The sequence below is a fragment of the Gymnoscopelus microlampas genome, assembly GCF_963454915.1.
Source record: "Gymnoscopelus microlampas genome assembly, chromosome: 9".
Classification (NCBI taxonomy): Eukaryota; Metazoa; Chordata; class Actinopteri; order Myctophiformes; family Myctophidae; genus Gymnoscopelus; species Gymnoscopelus microlampas.
The window spans coordinates 3,155,933-3,175,360 of record NC_139946.1 but is presented as its reverse complement, the minus strand read 5'-3'; the positions used below and the strand labels follow the sequence as shown (position 1 = coordinate 3,175,360).

The 19,428-nt window shown below is 43.3% G+C and overlaps 2 protein-coding genes across 2 annotated transcripts; one reads left to right on the top strand and one right to left on the bottom strand.

Moving 5' to 3' along the window:
* Positions 1–4,497: 4,497 nt before the first annotated feature.
* Positions 4,498–10,250, bottom strand: LOC311051764 (uncharacterized protein; the record flags this gene model as incomplete). The annotated part of the gene is made up of 6 exons (XM_084066399.1): positions 10,127–10,250; positions 8,648–9,102; positions 7,277–7,524; positions 5,718–5,972; positions 5,386–5,574; positions 4,498–4,796 (listed from the first exon to the last, which is right to left on the bottom strand). Exons 1-6 carry the CDS (start codon positions 10,223–10,225, stop codon positions 4,498–4,500), a joined length of 1,545 nt encoding a protein of 514 aa, XP_083922525.1. The 5' UTR covers positions 10,226–10,250.
* Positions 10,251–10,826: 576 nt separating this feature from the next.
* itpa (inosine triphosphatase (nucleoside triphosphate pyrophosphatase)) lies at positions 10,827–18,865 on the top strand. Its single transcript, XM_084067322.1, has 8 exons — positions 10,827–10,945; positions 13,012–13,069; positions 13,162–13,226; positions 16,375–16,448; positions 16,552–16,583; positions 17,211–17,323; positions 17,414–17,490; positions 18,190–18,865. The coding sequence occupies exons 1-8, from the start codon at positions 10,883–10,885 to the stop codon at positions 18,317–18,319; spliced, it is 612 nt and encodes a 203-aa protein (XP_083923448.1). The 5' UTR covers positions 10,827–10,882; the 3' UTR covers positions 18,320–18,865.
* Positions 18,866–19,428: the final 563 nt, after the last annotated feature.

Genomic DNA, 19,428 nt, shown 5'->3' with positions numbered 1-19,428 from the left:
CCTATTTGAGTAATCTTGGTGTCAAATCATACATCTTTCACTATGTAGAATCTGAATCTGGACCTATGGACTGACTCACTGGCTTCCTTGTACCATATATCAGCCCCGGAATCCTAATCTTCTGCTAAATTAGGGGATCATGCTATGTTATAAGTCTATTATGTGTAGCATTTTCCTGTACAAGACTTCCAAAGTTGACATGACACCACTATGCGGTATATGTGAGTGTGTGCGCATCGGGAGGGGGTGGAGGGGCGGTTGAGAGACTTTCATCGGAAGGTAGAGAGGTAGTAGCTCAATAGAGCGGATGTCAACGCACAGCCAGGGCACACTGGTGGCACCGCTGCTGTGAAACTCAGCATGGGGTTCAGTATCAGCTAAATAATTATTTTGTTATAACAAAATTACTTTAGTGTCCCAAATGCTGTCTAATACGCCCCACATCAGTTAGCTATTGTAGATTACATGTAGTTTAATAGATGTTTAGTTAGACAGTCGCGCCTGAATCGACAGGGTGTGCCAGCGCGGTAGAGCCGAACCAAGGGTAAGGGGGCCATACATGACTTGTTCATGGACTTACCCGGATGGTGTACAGATCGCACGGGACTTAAATGATACTGGATGAACGATTGGGCTAGGTGTAAGAGCGCAGGGATGCTCTTCTTCCATGCCTTCACTGGCTGGGATGTCGTCTCAGCATTCCGTGGCAAAGGGAAGAAATCTGCTTGGCAAACTTGGGATGTTTGTGGTCAGGCTTCCGGTGTCTTCAGCAAACTCAGCCAGTACCCACCCATAGTGGATGATGAAGACCTGAAGACTTTAGAGAAGTTTGTGATAATGATGTATGACAGATCAAGCACAGCTGAAGGTGTTGATGATGCAAGGTTGGACATGTTTGCTCGGAAGCAGAGACCATATGAAACCATTCCTCCAACCCGATCAGCGCTGAAGGAGCATGTAAAGCGTGCTGCCTACCAGGCGGGCTGTATCTGGAGTCAAGTCAACCAGAAACAGAGGATCCTGCCAACTGGGCCTGGAAGAAGAATGGAGATCTGTGGCAGATATTTTGGACAGAGCTCCCACCCAATGCAGAGAGTTGCAAGCAGCTGACCAAGTGTGGATGCAAGTCGGAGTGCTGCGGTCGATGCAAATGCTACAGATTTGGTCTGACCTGCACGGCACAGTGCAGCTGCAGATGCGAGGTTTAGAAGTGTCTTCCTCATCCAGGCAGCAAGACAATAAGCGAACAAACAGACAATTTGGTCAAGCAAATAAGTATAGGCCTACTGTCTCTAAAAAATAGAAAAGAAAAAAAAATAATAATAATAAAGAAAGAAAAGCTAGTCTCTCAGCGCTAATCTATGTGATTTTGCAAAATGTAGCAATACTGTATATTAAATGGCAGCCATCTTGAAAAAGGGCCACCGTCTTGAATTTTTAGGTGGCTGCTAATATGTTATTAAAAGATTGGTATATGAGCCAATTTTGGTGCTTGCTTCTAAGCTATTTTACTTCTAAATGTGATTTGACTGTATATAGCCTACTGTACAATGGTGGCCATCTTGAATTTTTACATGGGTAACAGGTTTCATCAAAAGAGCAATACCCAAAGAGTGTGTGTGCCAATTTTGGTGCATATCTATGACATGTTATTGTGAAATTACTGCAAATTACTGTATATTCAATGGTGGCCATCTTGAAAAATGGCCACCATCTTAAAATCTTTGTTTTCTATCAAAAGAGCAATACCCAAGGAGTATGTTTGCCAATTTTGGCGCTTGTATCTATGTGATTTTGTTGGGAAATGTCATATTACTGTATATTCAATGGCGGCCATCTTGAAAAATGGCCGCCATCTTGAATTTTCAGGTGGCTAACGGGTTTTATCAAAACAGTACTACCCAAGGAGTATGTGTACCAATTTTGGCGCTTTTATCCGGAAGTGAACGATTATTCCCGTTATCTGCCTAGCTATCGGGGTCAACTGACGAGTGTACTCGGCAATGGCAGGCAATGAGTTGATGGTTCGGCCGACTGGGCAAATCTGGCCCGGTATGCCAGATGCCCAGTCCACCCATGGTCACAGTCTTTACAGTGGAACGGTTTTAGTTTCTTTCCAGTGTGGACAAGCTGGTGTATCTTGAGGGCACATGGCACACCAAAACTTCTCTTACACAGAGTACAATAGAAACGCTTTTTTCCATGCCTGGTGTCAAGCTGGTGTCTCTTCAGACCATCTGAATGGGTATATCTCTTGGAACATTGTTTACAGTAGAAAGGTTCTTCTCCATTATGGAGAAACTGGTGTCTCTCCAATTCACCTAGCTTGACGAAACTCTCACAATATGCAGTGTTGGGAAAGTTCACTTAAAATATGAACTAGTTCAAAGTTCAGTTCACAAATTTTAAAATGAACTAGTTCAAAGTTCAGTTCAAAATTTTGAACTAAAGTTCATGGTTCAAAAAATGAACTAGTTCAGTTCTTTTTCGTTCTCTTTTTTCAATATATATTAGTGCTGTCAGGCGATTAATTTTTTTTATCGCGATTAATCGCATGATTTGTGTAGTTAATCGCATATTAATCGCATATTTTTTATTGTCTCAAACTTGAATGATTTAATTTTCTTATACATTATATCCTCTCTGGTGTACATACACAAAGCACCATATATTTATTATTTCCAGTGGTGTAAAGTAACTAAGCACATTTATTAAAGTACTGTACTTAAGTAAAATTTTGAGGTACTTTTACTTTACTAGAGTATTGGCAGTTTTCAGTACTTACTTACTTCTACTCTACATCTCAGAGGCAAATATTGAACTTATTTTTAATTATTTGAAAACTTGAGTTACTAGTTACTTAGTAGATTTTACAAATACATGAATCACTTCAGCCCTATTTAAGTTTTGGATATTGGAAAATAGCCGATCTACAAGCTCACAACAGGTCAAGGTGCAACACAGTGAGCTTGTAGATCTGCTATTTTCTAAAGATTTTCATTAATCTTGGGGGGGGGGCTGGGGGCTTGTCAAAGTGAGTGTATGACACTGTTAACATCAAAAGCCAGGTGCAAAAGTCCACTTTTAATCCCAAAATAAGTCGGGTCGGACGTCCAGACTACAATACGTTCATTCAGAGGTTCGGGGGCCGGGGCTACCGTCCTAAAGTCGGCTGTAGGCTACGCTACGGTGCTAGCCTACGACGCATCAGCCACGTTGTTGTTGTGACATCCCAAACTCATCTCGCCGTTCCGCGGTGTTTACTTATTAATTCAGCCCAGCTTCAAGTTAATTTTGTCGGCAGTGAAGCCAAGGAAACAACACCGATACTTTGGAAGAGACACAAGTCAACTTCCAAATGCTTGTGGCCGGGAAATGAGCTTCGCAGAGCGGATAAAGTGTCAGATCTTCGCCCTGGCCGAGTGGCCGTAACTGTCTGTGCTGCTCACTAGCTGTCGCTGCAATGAGACTGTTCACTCGGACTCCGCGCTGCGCAGATGACTGTTTTAGCCTGGGCAGCATTCCATTTTCGGGTATATGATCCGGTCGGGAGCGGAAGTAAAAAAAAGAAAAAGTGGCCGGATGGGCAGAACCGGAAAGACGTCTCACCCCAAAATAGGTCCGTGCTAATAAAATCCTTGATGCGGCATTGTTTAGCTTATTTTTTAAATGTAAATGTGTGTGCACTATCCGGAGACTATTTAGCGTCGGTATTATCCCACAGGGAAATTCTATTCCATTTAAATAAGGATTGGGGAACCAAAACAAAGCGGCACCGCAAAACCGGATGGGCAGAATCCGGAAAGAGGATTCTTTTTTTTCTTTTTTTTCCAGTAGGCGTGGTCTAGACCGGATCATATGTTGTCTTCTGGAACGCAGACCAGGCTTTCCTCCGAGGTGGAAAGACTGGTGATGCGAGGTTATGACTGTTTAGACACCGCCTTGCTTTTCTCGTATTTGGCTGATGGTGCGTTCAAGACGCCTCGGAAACACAGAATAGGATGAAATACAACATGACAAAACGATGTAACCATGGAAATTTGGGACACTCTTGAACGAAGTTAAACTGTGAGAGAACGCCGTTCACAAACGCCAGAATGAACGCGTTCACGATAACGTTCATCTAGCGGATATACAGTACGTTCAGTTCACGTTCGCCCAAAATATGAACGAGTTCATGAACGATCGTTCATTGAACTCGCTCAGGCACAACACTGACAATATGTACAGTGGAAAGATCTTTTTCCGTGTTTCCGCCTTATGTGTCTATCGAGCCAGATCTGAGATGTGAAGGCGGATGGACACTCAGAACAAGAGAAGGACTGAATCTGGGAAGAATGGGTCCTCACTCCTGAGAGGAGAGAGGGGGGAGAGACAGGTTAAAGATGGTGAGTACAGGTACAACTTGAAAAACAAGTCCCTTGTTTGGGAGCACTATGTTTATTTAACATTTTTTATATAATTATTGCCATTGCCGAGTGTACTTGGCAATGGCAGTCAATGAGTTAATGGTTCGGCCGACTGGGCAAGTGTCCGGTATCCCAGATGCCCAATGCCACAATCTTTACAGTGGAATGGTTTTATTTTCTCTCCATGGCGGACACGCTGGTGTATCTTGAGGGCACATGGCACCTCAAAACGTTTATAACACTCCGTGCAGCAATATTTTTTCTCAATATATATTTTTTTGTGTCTATTCCGCCTTATGTGTTGATGGAGGTAGATCTGAGATGTGAAGGCGGATGGACACTCAGGACAAGAGAAGGACTGAATCTGGGAAGAATGGGACCTCACTCCTGAGAGAGGAGGGGGGGGGGGGGAGAGAAAGATAAGTGGAGAGAGAGTGTGGGAGAGAGAGCAGAAGAGAGAAGGTGAGAGACAGGTTAAAGATGGTGAGTGCAGGTACAACTTGAAAAGCTTCCATCATCGGCTGATCCGCTCCATTCCGACATCTCGCCACTCCGACTAGTGGCTTACGCGTGCGGTTAAGGTTAGGGTTAGGTATAGGGTTCGTTAACGTCGGAAAGGCGACATGTCGGAAAGGCAGCATGCACCCTCCAACATCAAACAAGTCCCTTGTTTGGGAGCACTATGTTTATATAACATGTTTAATATAATTATTTCTCTTTTATTCTCCTAATTTAGTCATTATTCCAACTCCCAGTTTCCCCCCACACATGTTTAATCAGGCTTTTGTGTGCACCCCAGAAAGTTTTTAAGGTGCTGTATTTAATATTTAATATTCATTTTATCAGACACGCCCCCTCCCTATATGAACCTATCGCAACTTCAAACAACATTTGAACTATGTTAGATTCATTGAAAACACATCCCATATGTGAGGGGGCCGTGTTTTTTCAATTACCACGGCTCTCGGTTAGTTACCGTTAGTGTTGGGTTGTGATGTCTGTGTCGTTGAAGGGACATCTTTGTTGAGTTTTATGCCTTTCGTCTGCTTCCACTTTTTTCCGTGTTTCCGCCTTATGTGTCCATCGAGCCAGATCTGAGATGTGTAGGCGGATGGACACTCAGAACAAGAGAAGGACTGAATCTGGGAAGAATGGGTCCTCACTCCTGAGAGGAGAGAGGGGGGAGAGACAGGTTAAAGATGGTGAGTACAGGTACAACTTGAAAAACAAGTCCCTTGTTTGGGAGCACTATGTTTATTTAACATTTTTTATATAATTATTGCCATTGCCGAGTGTACTCGTCATCACCGTCTTCAGTGACTTCAGTGTCAGATTCAAGCTCGACTTCAATTTCATAGCAGTGTGAAGAGATGTGTTCATCGTCAACTTCACATTTCACTGCTAGTAATGTCAACATTGACCCATCAGGCTCCTCTGGTCTTTGAAGTAGCTCCTCCTGTTCCTCTTTAATGTGTGGAGGCTCTGGTTCCTCCTGGAGCAGACTGGGACTCCGCTCCTGTTCAGGAGAAACCTCCTCTTTACACACAACCATGTGCAGGATGTCTAGGAGCAGAAAAATAACATGACAGTCAACGCTAGATTACTAAAACGTAAACCCATTCTTTCTATCTTCTATTAACAAAATGAGCTATTGCCTACTAAGATCAGGCTTTTGTGTGCACCCCAGAACGTTTTGAAGTTGCTTGATTTAATATTCATTTTATCAGACAAAATGAATGGGGTTTCTATCTGTGGCACAACAATATGGCCCCCACTGCTATAGCTGGGCTGAGCTAACGGCTGATATGTGCACACGGTGCATTATTTCCCTCAGACATGCAAATGTAAAGGCAGCCTTCATGTACTGAGCGAACAACTGCAAATTGTTTTGAGCCTTCTGTGGGCTGCTGCCGTTCAGGACAAAGAGTTCCAAACCATGTTGCTGAACTGATCTCTATTTTTCTAATAGTTTATTTAATTTGAACTAATTCTGTTATAGTTTGAATTTGTTCAAGTGTTTTTTATTTATTATTTTTCCTTTTATTTTTTTATTGAAAAAAGGTAGGGTGAGTGATTTTCTTTGTTTAAAATTGTTGTTTAAAAAGTGTTATTAAATACTTGCTATAAAGAGTATTTATTCAGTAACAGGAGTCTCCATGTCTCTCTAGCTCTTTATTAAACAGAACATGCATTTTCAGGTCGGGATACCAATTTGACAAAATTGGAACTGGAACACTATACAAACTAGAAAATGATCTTTTGAAGTGACACACCTATTTATAGGTCTCTATTTCATAATGCGTCTCGCTAGCCAAAGCACACCCTTTCAACATATTGTCACGTGTCACGTGAAGCTTGACCAATGTTAGCTTGGTGGACACACGGAAGGACGAGAACGAAAACATAGTCTCCTGGCGGAGACACTGAAGCTGATAAATGGGTACTCTCTCCTGATTGGCTGAAAATGTATCACCTACCTGAAAAAGGTCATATTTGATCACATAAGTAGCGCTGCTCAATTAATTACACATTTTACTTTAACTTGTGCTTTCAACCAGTATGAAAACAAGACCAGGAGACCTGGTTCTGCCAGACCCAGAATACATTCCTAGTACGTAACACACCTACAAACCTCTTTTATGCCCATGTATGGACAAAAGGGACAGACCGGTCCCTTTTACGCCCATGTATGGACGAAAGGGACAGACCGGTCCCTTTTATGCCCATGTATGGACGAAAGGGGTACAGACAAAGCCTCATGTATAGTAGGCCGACCCCCTGGGTCTGGCAAAAATGGTATTTGCTGAATTACTGTGGTTTACTCATGTCATGTGAATCGTGTCTACGTGGCAGAGAAAGTGGCACACCTGTGTTGCTGCTGGTCTGGGGGCTGTCCATGCTGGTGCCCAGCACCGCCGCTGCCTCCTTCTTCTCCTTGGCTTGGGTGCTCTCATCATTGCTGTCACTCTCACTCTGGTCGTCGAAGCCAAAGTACTTGATTTTGTAGCTACTGCTGTGTCCGACAGCTGCTCCGCCCTCCTGGTCCTCCTTATCCTTGAAGCCAAAGAACTCTAGCTTGGTCTCCTTCTTGGTCTTATTCTGGGTAGGCATGAACCTGGTAGAGGAGACACAGATAGAGACCGGTGGAGTGGTTACTTACGGTGCGTTTTAACAGCGGCCAACTCTCGGGCGATGCCGGACGACGTCGCCCAAAATATAAAGAAAGTCTATGAGAGCCGGCAACTACTGGCGATCGGGCGAAGTGGGCGGGGGGGCGGGGGGGGGGGGGGGGGGGGGGGGCGATGAAAGATGGATTTTCTTTCTCTTTTTGGACGACGTCGCCCAGTATCGCCCGCTGTTAAAACGCACCGTGACTGTACAGTATATTGGGTTTATTGACTGCAGGGAGGGATGCGAAAGTCAATCAGGTACTTCAGACACATGGGAGAAATGAGGCACATGCAGCTATGGGCCATCATCAGATAAACAAATGGCTCCAGAGTCGGTGGGGGACGACTGCCCACCTCAAGATACCATACTATTGACAAAGTCACGGATTTTGTGAAAATGGGGAAAACAATATTACCTATAATTACCAGACAAAAAGGGCTCCGTTACAACATTTTAGGTGTCATTCAAAGAAATGTAGAAAGGAACATATAAAGTTATTAAAAAGATGACTTTAGGACCATGTCTGCAGTTGAAAAATATATGTACAGAATACCTATCTAGCTTTAATACTACAGCATATACGGAAATGTCACAGAAGAGCTCAGTTTTATTTTTGTGAGCAAAAAAAGACGGTTAATCTACTACAAAACACGAGACGGGAGAGAAAGACTTAAGTGCCCTTTACCGCATTGGTTCTCAAAGTGGGGTCCGGGGACCCCCAGGGGTACTTGAGGGGGTTCCAGGGGTACCCAGCAAAATGTGTAAATATAGCATCAGAATAATTATGACCTTTTATACTTTGGCTATTCAAAAATAGCAGATCTACAAGCTCATAGCGCGGCACTTGGTGCCGCGCTATGAGCTTGTAGATCTGCTATTTTTGAAAAATCTTGAAAAGTTGTGCAAATCTTTGAATATATATATTTTTTAAAGCAAACATTTGTAACTCAAATCTTTGCTTCTGGGGGTCCCTGGAACAACATTTTTAGATGGGGGTCCGTCCGTGGCCAAATACATATAATTTTGGGGGTCCTTGACATGAAAAGGTTTGAGAACCACTGCTTTACCGGGTACGTTTCGCCGTCTTTTTCTTCATCTGGCCCGCTTCTCCTACGTCCGCGGGGGCAGCCGGGGGGGCCAAGTCGCGCACGCTGCAGTGATGGGTTGTGACCGACAGGCTGGACGGGTGCATGTCAGTGCACTGCCTCCCCTTGACAGCCAGTACTGCTGCAGTATTAGAAGTTGCGCTGGCAGCCGAGACACCGTAGACTTTAGGGGATACCACTCTCGGCGGCTGGCTGCTGCTGTCCACTGTGTCGGAGGAGGCTTCGTCGGGCCGATCAGGCCACTGGTACTTCCCGCAGTCGGCGGTCGTGAGGGTGTACGGGGGAGGGATGTTGTCCACAAGACGTTTACGATTACTGAGGTCTGGCTGGTCTTCATGTTCCTCCTGTTTCACTGAAACGGGTCTGAATGGGTCTGGAATGTTCATTCCGCAGCTGACGTCTGGACTCCACAGAATCTGGAAGGATTAAATGAGTTTAGGATTCATTAAGAGGAGAAACTCCTTGTAACAGAGAGGACTACTGTTACTAATGTTTGGCACTTTATAGTATTTTGCACAGTTGTATTTTGCACATGATTTTATTATTGAATGATTATCATGAGGGGCAAGTGCACTGTGAAATGTATGAGTGCAAGATAGAGGGTAATGCTAAGTCCTGATTGAAAAGCTTAACATGTACCAAGTGGTTCTGTGGCTAGTGTAATTGGGCTGAACCAAGTCAGAATGGCAGAGGGGGGTTGTGATATACATTTGTAGTTGCTAAGGATAGTGTGGTTGTGTAATGTTGTAGTAGTGTGAAGAATTTATATTTATTTGTTGTTCATTGAAGTTTTAATATAATTGATGTGGGTTATGTATTTATTGTATGGTTATTTATATCTATATATGCTACCCCTTGACATGGTGCAGTCCAAGCTCGTTTGCTCAGCTGGCTATAAAATGCTGCCAGTAGACAGCTGTGGGAGAGAGACAAACACCACCATGCTGTACCATTTATCCATATACGTCATTGGTGATGAATAAATACACCTACGGGTTAAACCCTACTCCTGGCCTCTGTACTGCTTCCAACCGCAAGTCGGGCATTCTCCCACTCCTCTTACACTCAACTTCAACAATAACAGACATTATATTAAGGAAGGATTCACTTATTTGGTTTAACAGCTTGTCAACTGGTCAAGTTACTGTATGTATCACAGAGCACTTCATGAATATTCAATTGTAATACACAACCTTTTTCACTTCAAGCAGCCCAGCAGTCTTGAATATTATGGAATATAATTAATATCTTAATTTAATTGTATTTCTGATAGAAAATGTTCCTTCTTAAAAAGGTAAGACGTTCTCTCCCCACTGGAAAAGAAATAGTAAATTATTTAGAAAGAATAAAAACACAAAGAATATTTTGTGTTGTTGAAAGTCTATTCTGGGAGGTGGGAGGCCCCTCAGCACCCCACCTTCTCTGTAAAATATACGTTACCTTATGTAGCGTTCCTCGATGTCCCTCAGGAAATTCCGTTTCCACAACTTTACACAGACGGCCGTGCAAAGACAACCTCAGACGGGGTGCTCCTTCCATTCCGACATCTCACCACAAATGCACCCACCTCAGACACAAGTTACACAAAGGTTTGTTTTACTGCAAACATATTACATTATAACACAGACTTCCTCTATCACGTTCACTCCATAGAGTTAAAGGTTTTTGCGGTGCTTTTTGCTTTGGCAATGTAAACGTATGTTTTCTAATGCCAATAAAGCCCTTTGAATTGAATTGTTAAAGGTTCACTCCTCTGTGTTTGTTTGGCTCTCCCGTTTCACAACACAGTCCTTGGATTCACACCGGAGGAAATAAAGGGACGGACACTGGCGTTGCCAGTTTGTGTGCGAGAAATAAGCAACCAGGTCTATGAAAACAAGGCAAACAAAGAAGCTATTGGAAATAGCCGATCTACAAGCTCACAACGCGTTGCAATTCACGCAAATGTTTAAGAACTACTGGTTTAAACTAGCCTGGTAAACCTTAAACAACATTAGGAAGCAAGCCCCAAAAAACACAACCCGCGCCTACAAGCAACTTTACAGGAAAAAGAAGCCCAAATTCGCTTATAATAAGCGGACATGGCAACCCGGAAGTGTTTTCGCCGGGAAAGTCTGGTCCGTCTCTGTAAATGTTCCTGAAGAAAGTCAAGGAAAGGAATGTAAGTTCCTTCCTTGAAGAGAGAAGACAGTCAGCATGGCTGTTCCTACAGGGAGGTCTGTGGTTTTCGTGACTGGAAACGCGAAGAAACTTGAAGAGGTAAGATTCAATGTATTTGTGTTGTTATTCGTGTTATCATTCATATTCATATTATTCATTCATTCTGAATAGGTAAGTGAGTGTCATGGATTCGAGCATTCAACGTTTGTCCAGAATCCGACTATGTTTCCTTCTATGGTTGCTGCTGGTAAATAGCATTGCGAACCTAGCATGTCTGACTGTAATTCCATCCATCCATCCATACATTGATTGCTTGTATTCAGAACGAGTGACCGCCCCGCCCCCCGTCCATTGAGTTCAATGGGCAGGTGGCGCCACCTTGAGAGGTTTTCAGCTATTACTTTCAATGGTGTACTAGCTGTGTTAGCTAACACTAACTATGTAGTGCTTCGTGTGTATTTGTTTCTGTGACTTGGGGGTCAGGTCTTTCAGCTAGCCCTAGAATGTCTGTGATCTTACATACATTTCAAGTATTTCAAATACACAGTCATAGATAACTCTCGTCGCCGCGCTGTGTAGTGACGATCTGCGCGGCCGTAAAAGTGCTCTAAACTCCGTCTGTACTCACCCAATAATTAATTCCTAAGACTTGGAGTCATATTTTGTCCTCTAGTTTCATATCCATCTGAAAGTTCTGCCAGAAAACGCGTGTTTAGTCAAATATCTCCACTTTTCCACGAGCTGCACACGGACGACTGTGTGGACGCGCTAGGGGGGCGCGACTTGACTGCCGGACCCGTTTAGGTAAATGAGTCCGTCAGTAAATGGCCGCGGTAAATGGCCACGGCCGCGCAGATCGTCACTACACAGCGCGGCGACGAGAGTTATCTATGACTGTGTATTTGAAATACTTGAAATGTATGTAAGATCACAGACATTCTAGGGCTAGTCTTTCAGCTATCACATCCATTTGACAGTTCTAGCAGAAAACTTGTATTTACTAATAATATAATTTAAAAAAAATGCTCCCCACTCCTTTGGGGTATATTTTCTTTGGGGGGGGGGGGGGGGGGGAGTGGGGACCTTATGTACTCAATTCATAGTGCACATAAAATGACAGACAGATATACACTACTATGCAGAACATCATATAAACAGTTTAGAAATTTAAATTAAGACATATGTACAGTAAGGGGGAGGGGCCATATGCAAAAAATAAATTCTCGCCTGCCCTAAAATGTAATTCCTGGGGACGCCACTGCACGATACAGGCACATAAATTGGTATGATTACAGTTACCACTGACTCAACCACCACATGGAGCGCTACAAATTAGAATGCCACGTGATCTATGGCTATGTATTTTGTAAGCCTATGTAATATTATAGTCAGGGGATATTAAAAAAGTCTTGGAATAAATTCCTTACCAAAAAAAATCTTCACCAATGTGTTTGTAAAGGTGTCTAGTAACACATCTCACAAAGACTGAAATTCAGTATCCCCAGGAGAATTTTTGACAGCTCCTTAAAGTTGGGAAAGTTGGGAAAAATCCCCCCCAAAAAAAAATCAAAATTTAATTCTGTTTTAAGTAGCATGTGAGGTGTCGAACTAGGGTGTTTTCTATGATTCTGAATCCATTGCAAGCATTTGTTTTGCACCAAAACCACTCCTTGGGCTAAAAACGGCCCAATCTCAATGGGCTTTTTACACAAAAAGTATACCTGGCTATGGCCATTTTTAGCCCAAGGAGTGGTTTTGGTGCAAAACAAATGCTTGCAATGGATTCAGAATCATAAAAACACCCTAGTTTGACCCCTCACATGCTACTTAAAACAGAATTAAATGTTGACATTTTTTGGGGATTTTTTTTAAACCAAGGTTATGGATGGTACCCCAACTTTAAGGAGCTGTCAAAAATTCTCCTAGGGATACTGAATTTCAGTCTTTGTGAGATGTGTTACTAGACACCTTTACAAACACATTGGTGAAGATTTTTTTTGGTAAGGAATTTATTCCAAGATTGGAAAATATTCTGCTAATATCCCCTGACTATTAGCCATTCTAGGGCTACTGTAAACCCGTCTTCTCCTTCCTCGTTTTCCAAACAATCCTTTTGATATCACATGGAAAATATTCACCCTACATTTTACATGTCATTCTTTCAGGTTATTCAGATCTTGGGAGACAAGTTTCCTTACAAACTCATTTCCAAGAAGATTGACTGTGAGTATAAATAATGGTGATGGATATAATGCATTTACTGATAGTCGTAGTGATAAGCTATGATTGCTTACTTGGAACATGTTCTCATCCAGTGCCTGAATACCAGGGAGAGCCAGATGAGATCTCTATACAGAAGTGTAAAGAGGCAGCATGTCAGGTATGGGGCAATATATGATCACTTCCCATTAAAACCGAGATAGCATCTGTGTCATTTTAGATTCTAGCTATATATATATATATATATATATATATACTAGAGTTTCGGGGGGCTACGCCCCCCTCAACCCCAGCCGCGCACGGGGCCCAGCGTGGCCGTGTGTATATTGGGGGACCCAAATCGCCGGAGTGAAACTGTGGAAAAGTTTTTTTGAAAAAGGAAAAAATTTGAAGAAATAATATTTGTTATGTTTCAGGGGGTCCACAGGGGGTCCGCGGACCCCCTGATGGTCCGCGGACCCCCTGTGGCGTGTTGGGACGCGCGGGGACACCCCTGGAACATTGCGGACCATTTCGGTGTTTTTTTTTTTTTCATGAAGGTGGTTGCTTGTTTCTGGCGCAGGCTGTGCAAACCTGGCAACCCAGCGCATGCTGCGGCACGTTTAAGTGGCGTAGCGTCATGAGGGTCAGTGGGGCCGTGGCTGGGTCAGTGAAGACCCTGTAGTGCGGATGATATGTGGCATAGAGGGGCAGATTGTAAATCCACAGAGGAAACATCCGTGGGCTACCATTGGTTCAGCGATGTGTGCGGTCGCCCTGCGGCCCCTCCTCCTCCACCAATGTGCAGTATTGAGAGCCCTGACGTCACAACAATTGGAGCGATGGGCACTGCACTGTGGTTGGTTAGGGTACACCTAGGGCCCAGGTAGAACCCAGTTAAAGCCTGCATGGGCAAACCCAGTTAGGACCCGCCTTGGTCCCACATAAACATGGCTAGTTGGGGCCCACCTAAGGGCCAGGTAGAAGCTACTTATAGCCTGCATGGGCATCGCAGTTGGGACTGAAGTGGATGCCGCTGACATTGCTGACATGGGGTCCATATGGTTTAGCCCACCTTGAAACCATATGGGAACTACGCTGGCATGCTGGCTGTAATGCAAACGCTGCATCATACCTGCAGTGTGTAGTTTGATGTTGTGTGTGTAGCAGATATACCTGCAGTGTGTAGATCAATGTCCATAGGAAAGTCAATGCCCAGCAGTGTTTTTTTTCCCCAGCAGAGTTTCTAGTGTGTCTGTGTCTCTCTGGAAGAGGTTGCACATGAACTCTGCAGCCGCACTGAGGCGCTCCAACACAAACACTCTGACATTAAGCTGCTTCACACAACAAACATCAGCACCACGCTGCTGTTTGTCCAAAAGACACAATATGTCCTCTCCCACCGACGTCATGTGTTCATTTATCGACAGCCGTACAGACTCCTTTTGACACATTTTACGTCGTTTATCCAGCTCTCACTGACTCTCCACATCGGGCTGTTATTTTGCTGCGATCAAGTCAACGATGTGAGAGATTAGCTATCACAGACGGACGGACAGGGGGTGAAACATAGTCTTGCGCCATGCCTTTCGGCCTGGCGGAGACAATAAAAAACCGAAAGTAAAGGAAATGGCCATTTCTGCAACAGAAGTGGTCAATAAACTATGCTATGAAAACATGGGCCACATTGGCAAAGAATGTAAGAAAGAGGCAATCATGTAGAAAATAGCCGATCTCCAAGCTTACAAAGCCTCTCAACGTGAGGCGTTTCGAGCTTGTAGATCGGCTATTTTCACAATATGTACTTGTGGAACGGAGTCAAACAGAATGGGGGGGTCCCAGATCAAGTACGTGTATTTGGGGGGGGGGGGGGGGGCGGCGTGAAAGGGTTGATAAACACTGCTTTAATCGGAGCGAAATTATCTGAAATTACTACATGACCATAATGCAGGCTAACATGCGTTGCACGGGGCGGTCCTGCCATTAGGTACGGTAGTTGCTGTGGAGTTACATAGTTCTCCAGAAGACACACACAAACATACACCATCTACAATGGACGAACTGAGCAGCAATATAGACATTCACCACACGAACGTGCATTGTTGACAAAGTGATTGCACAGCCGCTGCAGGCATGACAACCAGGTTAGCGTTAGCGACATGGCAGCTATCACAGCGCCCTGTCCGTCGTGCTGCAACTGCCTGTGATGGCTACAGCAGTAACAGCAAGCTGTCTGCGATGCCATTGTCTGGAGACTGCTCTTAGCGTGACACGACCAATGAGAGTGAGCGCTGTAGTTGTTGCTAAGATACGGTGGCGTCTCTGCCCCATAGCTTGTAGATCTCTCACACATGATTGGCGTAGGCTGCGTTGCCAGGTCTGACTTTGTGTCTAAGCAATGGTCGGCTTATTTTTGCGCGCCTTTGGGCTCGTTTGCATTGTGCGCACGGCAGCGCTTGTTTAGCGTACGTCAGCGCGACGTGGCAACGGACGTGGCAACGTGAAAGGTGATTGGCTGGTGAAAAGAAACACCCGACGTTACACCAGAAATGGTGCCTGGAGAAAATGGTGACCAAAAAAAAAGTTTGGAAAAAAAGGAAAAAAACCCCGCAGCGGCTGCGTGCTGTTGTGGTGATGAGGTCGTGCGCACGGTAAACGGTACGAAGCTGGCTCCCCTTCCGTTTTGTCCGACATTTGGTGAGTAGAATTAATTATGTTGCGCGGTGGAAAAGGTGCAGTGAGCAGTGAGATGTCCCCTACGCGAGGCGTAAATTCAGCGCGGCCGCCGTGGCGACTCAGTTTGCGAGATGTGGTCTGGCGGTGCGTTGTTTAGTCGATAATAGAGCTGTGGGGTGTGGACACCGAGGGTGCGGAAGTTGGTCGCCATTTATATAGTTAGATATATATATATATATATATATATATATATATATATATATATATATATATATATATATATATATATATATATATATATATATATATATACTGTATATATATATATATACTGTATGTATATATATATATATATATATATACTGTATATATGAATGTGTGTGTCACGATTTTCCCAAAATACAGATCTACAAGCTCATAGTGTGTCACTTCGTGCCGCGCTATGAGCTTGTAGATCTGATATTTTTGAAAATTTTTTGAAAATGTGTGCAAATCTTTGAATATATATCTTTTTTTAAAGTTAACATTTTTAACTCAAATCTTTGCTTCTGGGGGTCCCTGGAACAAAATATTTTGTTAGAATACTGGATTTAGACAACATTTTTATTGGCCTCAGGTCTTAATGGGTTAATAATGATATATTAATCCTTCAGATTGATGGGCCGGTGATAGTGGAGGACACCTGCCTGTGTTTCAGAGCCCTGGGCGGTCTGCCTGGTCCTTACATGTCAGTGTACCATCTATTCAATGATTATATTTTGTTCCTTTTTTGTTTGCGGTTGTGAATTAATGAGAGACTATAATAGGTTGTCTCGTTTTTTTTGTTGCAGAAAATGGTTCCTTGATAAACTGAAGCCAGAAGGTAAGATATTAGATTAAATATTAGATGTCTCTCTTATCAAACATAACCACAGTTGTATATCTAAATCAGGGGTGATGCAACTTTGATGATGGAGAGGGCCACTGTATTTCCACACTCACTCCAGAGGGCCACATTGCATATACTGTTGGGCAGACACCTCTTATCTCTGTATTTTTACTTTTTTTAGTAAATTAATGCCGTACTTCGCCATTCTACGTAACACAAAAGTATTCAGATTTCCAATTCAGGATTCCAATTCAAAAATAGCAAAAATGGCCGATCTACAAGCACAAAATGCGTTGCAGTGCGACGCGTTTTGAGGTTGTAGATCTGCTATTTTTGCTATTTTTGAATTGGAATCGTGAAAAGTAACATTTTTGTTTAATTGCAAATGCATTTAGTTATACTTATGTTAACTTTGTGAACTTAAATACATATTAATACTAGTCATTAAGCTACTAATAGACTGAAGTAATTAAAGCGGGTCATGTGTGGAATAGTAACAGCTGAAATCAATAATATATCAGTATTCCGATATTAACCTGCGGGCCGCATTAAGTGAAGGTGGGGGCCAGTTGCCCATGTATGATCTAAATGTTAATATGAGTTGTAATTGTGTTTTCCCAGGTTTGTATAAGCTCCTGGCTGGGTTTGAAGACAAATCGGCCTGGGCTCTTTGCACCTTCGCCTTCACTGCTGGGAAAAATGAGCCAGTACAGCTGTTCAGAGGGATAACAGAGGTCAGAATCTCCCTATGCCCGACCCGCTGTCTTTATTTGTTTTTCACTTTTTTTCCTCATATTCACAAATGTTTCTTTTGGTGTTTCTAGGGGTCTATCGTGGATCCCAGAGGTCCTAGAGACTTTGGATGGGACCCCTGTTTCCAACCCGAAGGCTATGACAAAACGTAAGCGAGGATGTTGCATGTCAGTCCCAGTAATATCACAAGAGGGCGCCAAATGTTAACCAGCCATTTAATTCATCAGTGTTGATTTTGACAGTAAATTCTGATTTAGTTTTAGTCATATTTTAGTCATCTGAAATGTTTTAGTTTTTTGTCTAGTTTTAGTCAACTAAATGTCATAAGATTATAGTCGACTAAATCTACAGTTGATTTAGTCGACTAAAATGTATGTTGGCGGTGCCTTGATGGCGTCGTAATGGATGATTTTACACTTGGTCGCATGCTGAAAATAGCCGATCTACAAGCTCACAACGCGTCGCAGCGCGCGACGCGTTGTGAGCTTGTAGATCTGCTATTTTCAGAGCTCAACACCCGAGCGCAACCAAACATAAAATGACTTATCTTTTAGTTCTACTGGATCTCTTCTCCACTCGTCCCTCACTAATATTTTAGTCTAGTTTATATTTGTTGACGAAATTGTCAATATATTTAGTCTAGTTTTAGTCATCATAGCTTAGTTTTTATTTCGTTTTTATCTAGTTTTTGTCAGTGAAAAAAAGGTAGTCGAAGAACATTTTTCGTCATAGTTTTAGTCGACGAAATCAACACTGCTATGCATTTGCATCAGGGATTGTTCATCACTTGTGTTTCCATTTGTATCCAGTATACAATTTACAGTGTTTCTCCCCTTTTCATCTGCAGCTATGCTGAGCTGCCTAAAGATGTGAAGAACACGATCTCTCACCGCTATCGGGCGCTGGCAGCCATGTCTGAACACTTCTCCAAGTTAAACAACGACACGCCGCAGAGCAAGAAGAAGCAGGAAGATTGAGCCAATCGGAGACAGGCTCTGAAGCTAATTGGGTCAAACCTTCTTATCATTACAGGGGGGGTTATAAACATACCTCATTCATTCACATACTGTAGGCTGGTTGTGTATTTTATAAATTCTGAGTGTCTATGGCAGGGGTCTTCAATGTTTTCAGGCCAAGGACCCCCTAGCTGAGAGAGAGAGAGAGAGAGATGAAGCAGGGACCCCCCTCTATATTACTTGGTCTGCTCTTTTTTCCCTCTACACCTCTTTGCTAAAAATTGCGTTGCGAGGCGTTGTGAGCTTGTAGATAGGCTATTTTTGGCTAAAGTTCTCCTCAGGAAAAGGGATGCTGGGGTTCAAGTGGTTAAGGTAAAACATAAAAATCATATCACACAAAGATTTGGCGGACCCCCTGTTGTAACTCTGACGATCCCCTAGGGGTCCCGGACCCCCTGTTGAAGACCCCTGGTCATGCTTGGGGAGTCTGCTCCACAAAAGGTGCTGTCCGTCCGGTATCTGATGCCTATTTGTTTTTAAATAAACCTTTTTGTTAACTAACTAAAATGTGGCTTATTTTGGTATATATGTATATTACAGTTTTAGCTGAACGGAAATCAGGATGTCTTCCAGATAACATGGAAAGAGTGGAAATTGTTACAAGACGCACGCAGTGGCTGTTTTTGAGTTTTTCTTCCAAGTACTGCCAGCGAATGACTTGGAGGAGCGCATAATAAATTAGGACGGGCTCCCAGGGTCCTGATGAGAGCAGCAGACAGACAGCACTTGGGCTGAGACCGGCTCCTGGGGGTGACAAGAGTACGGTGGGAGTGTGAGAGGACAGGACGAGGGGTTTTAGCCCATTAAGACCTGGGACGCATCTGTGAAATGTTTTGATTTGAGCTATATAGCATTATTTTGCACTTTGGCTATTCAAAAATAGCAGATCTACAAGCTCATAGCGCGGCACCGAGTGCCGCGCTATGAGCTTGTAGATCTGCTATTTTTGAAAAATCGAGAAAATGTGTGCAAATTAATATATTTATATTCTTTAAAAGCAAACATTTTTAACTCAAATCTTTGCTTCTGGGGGGTCCCTGGAACAACATATTTTGAGATGGGGGGCCAAA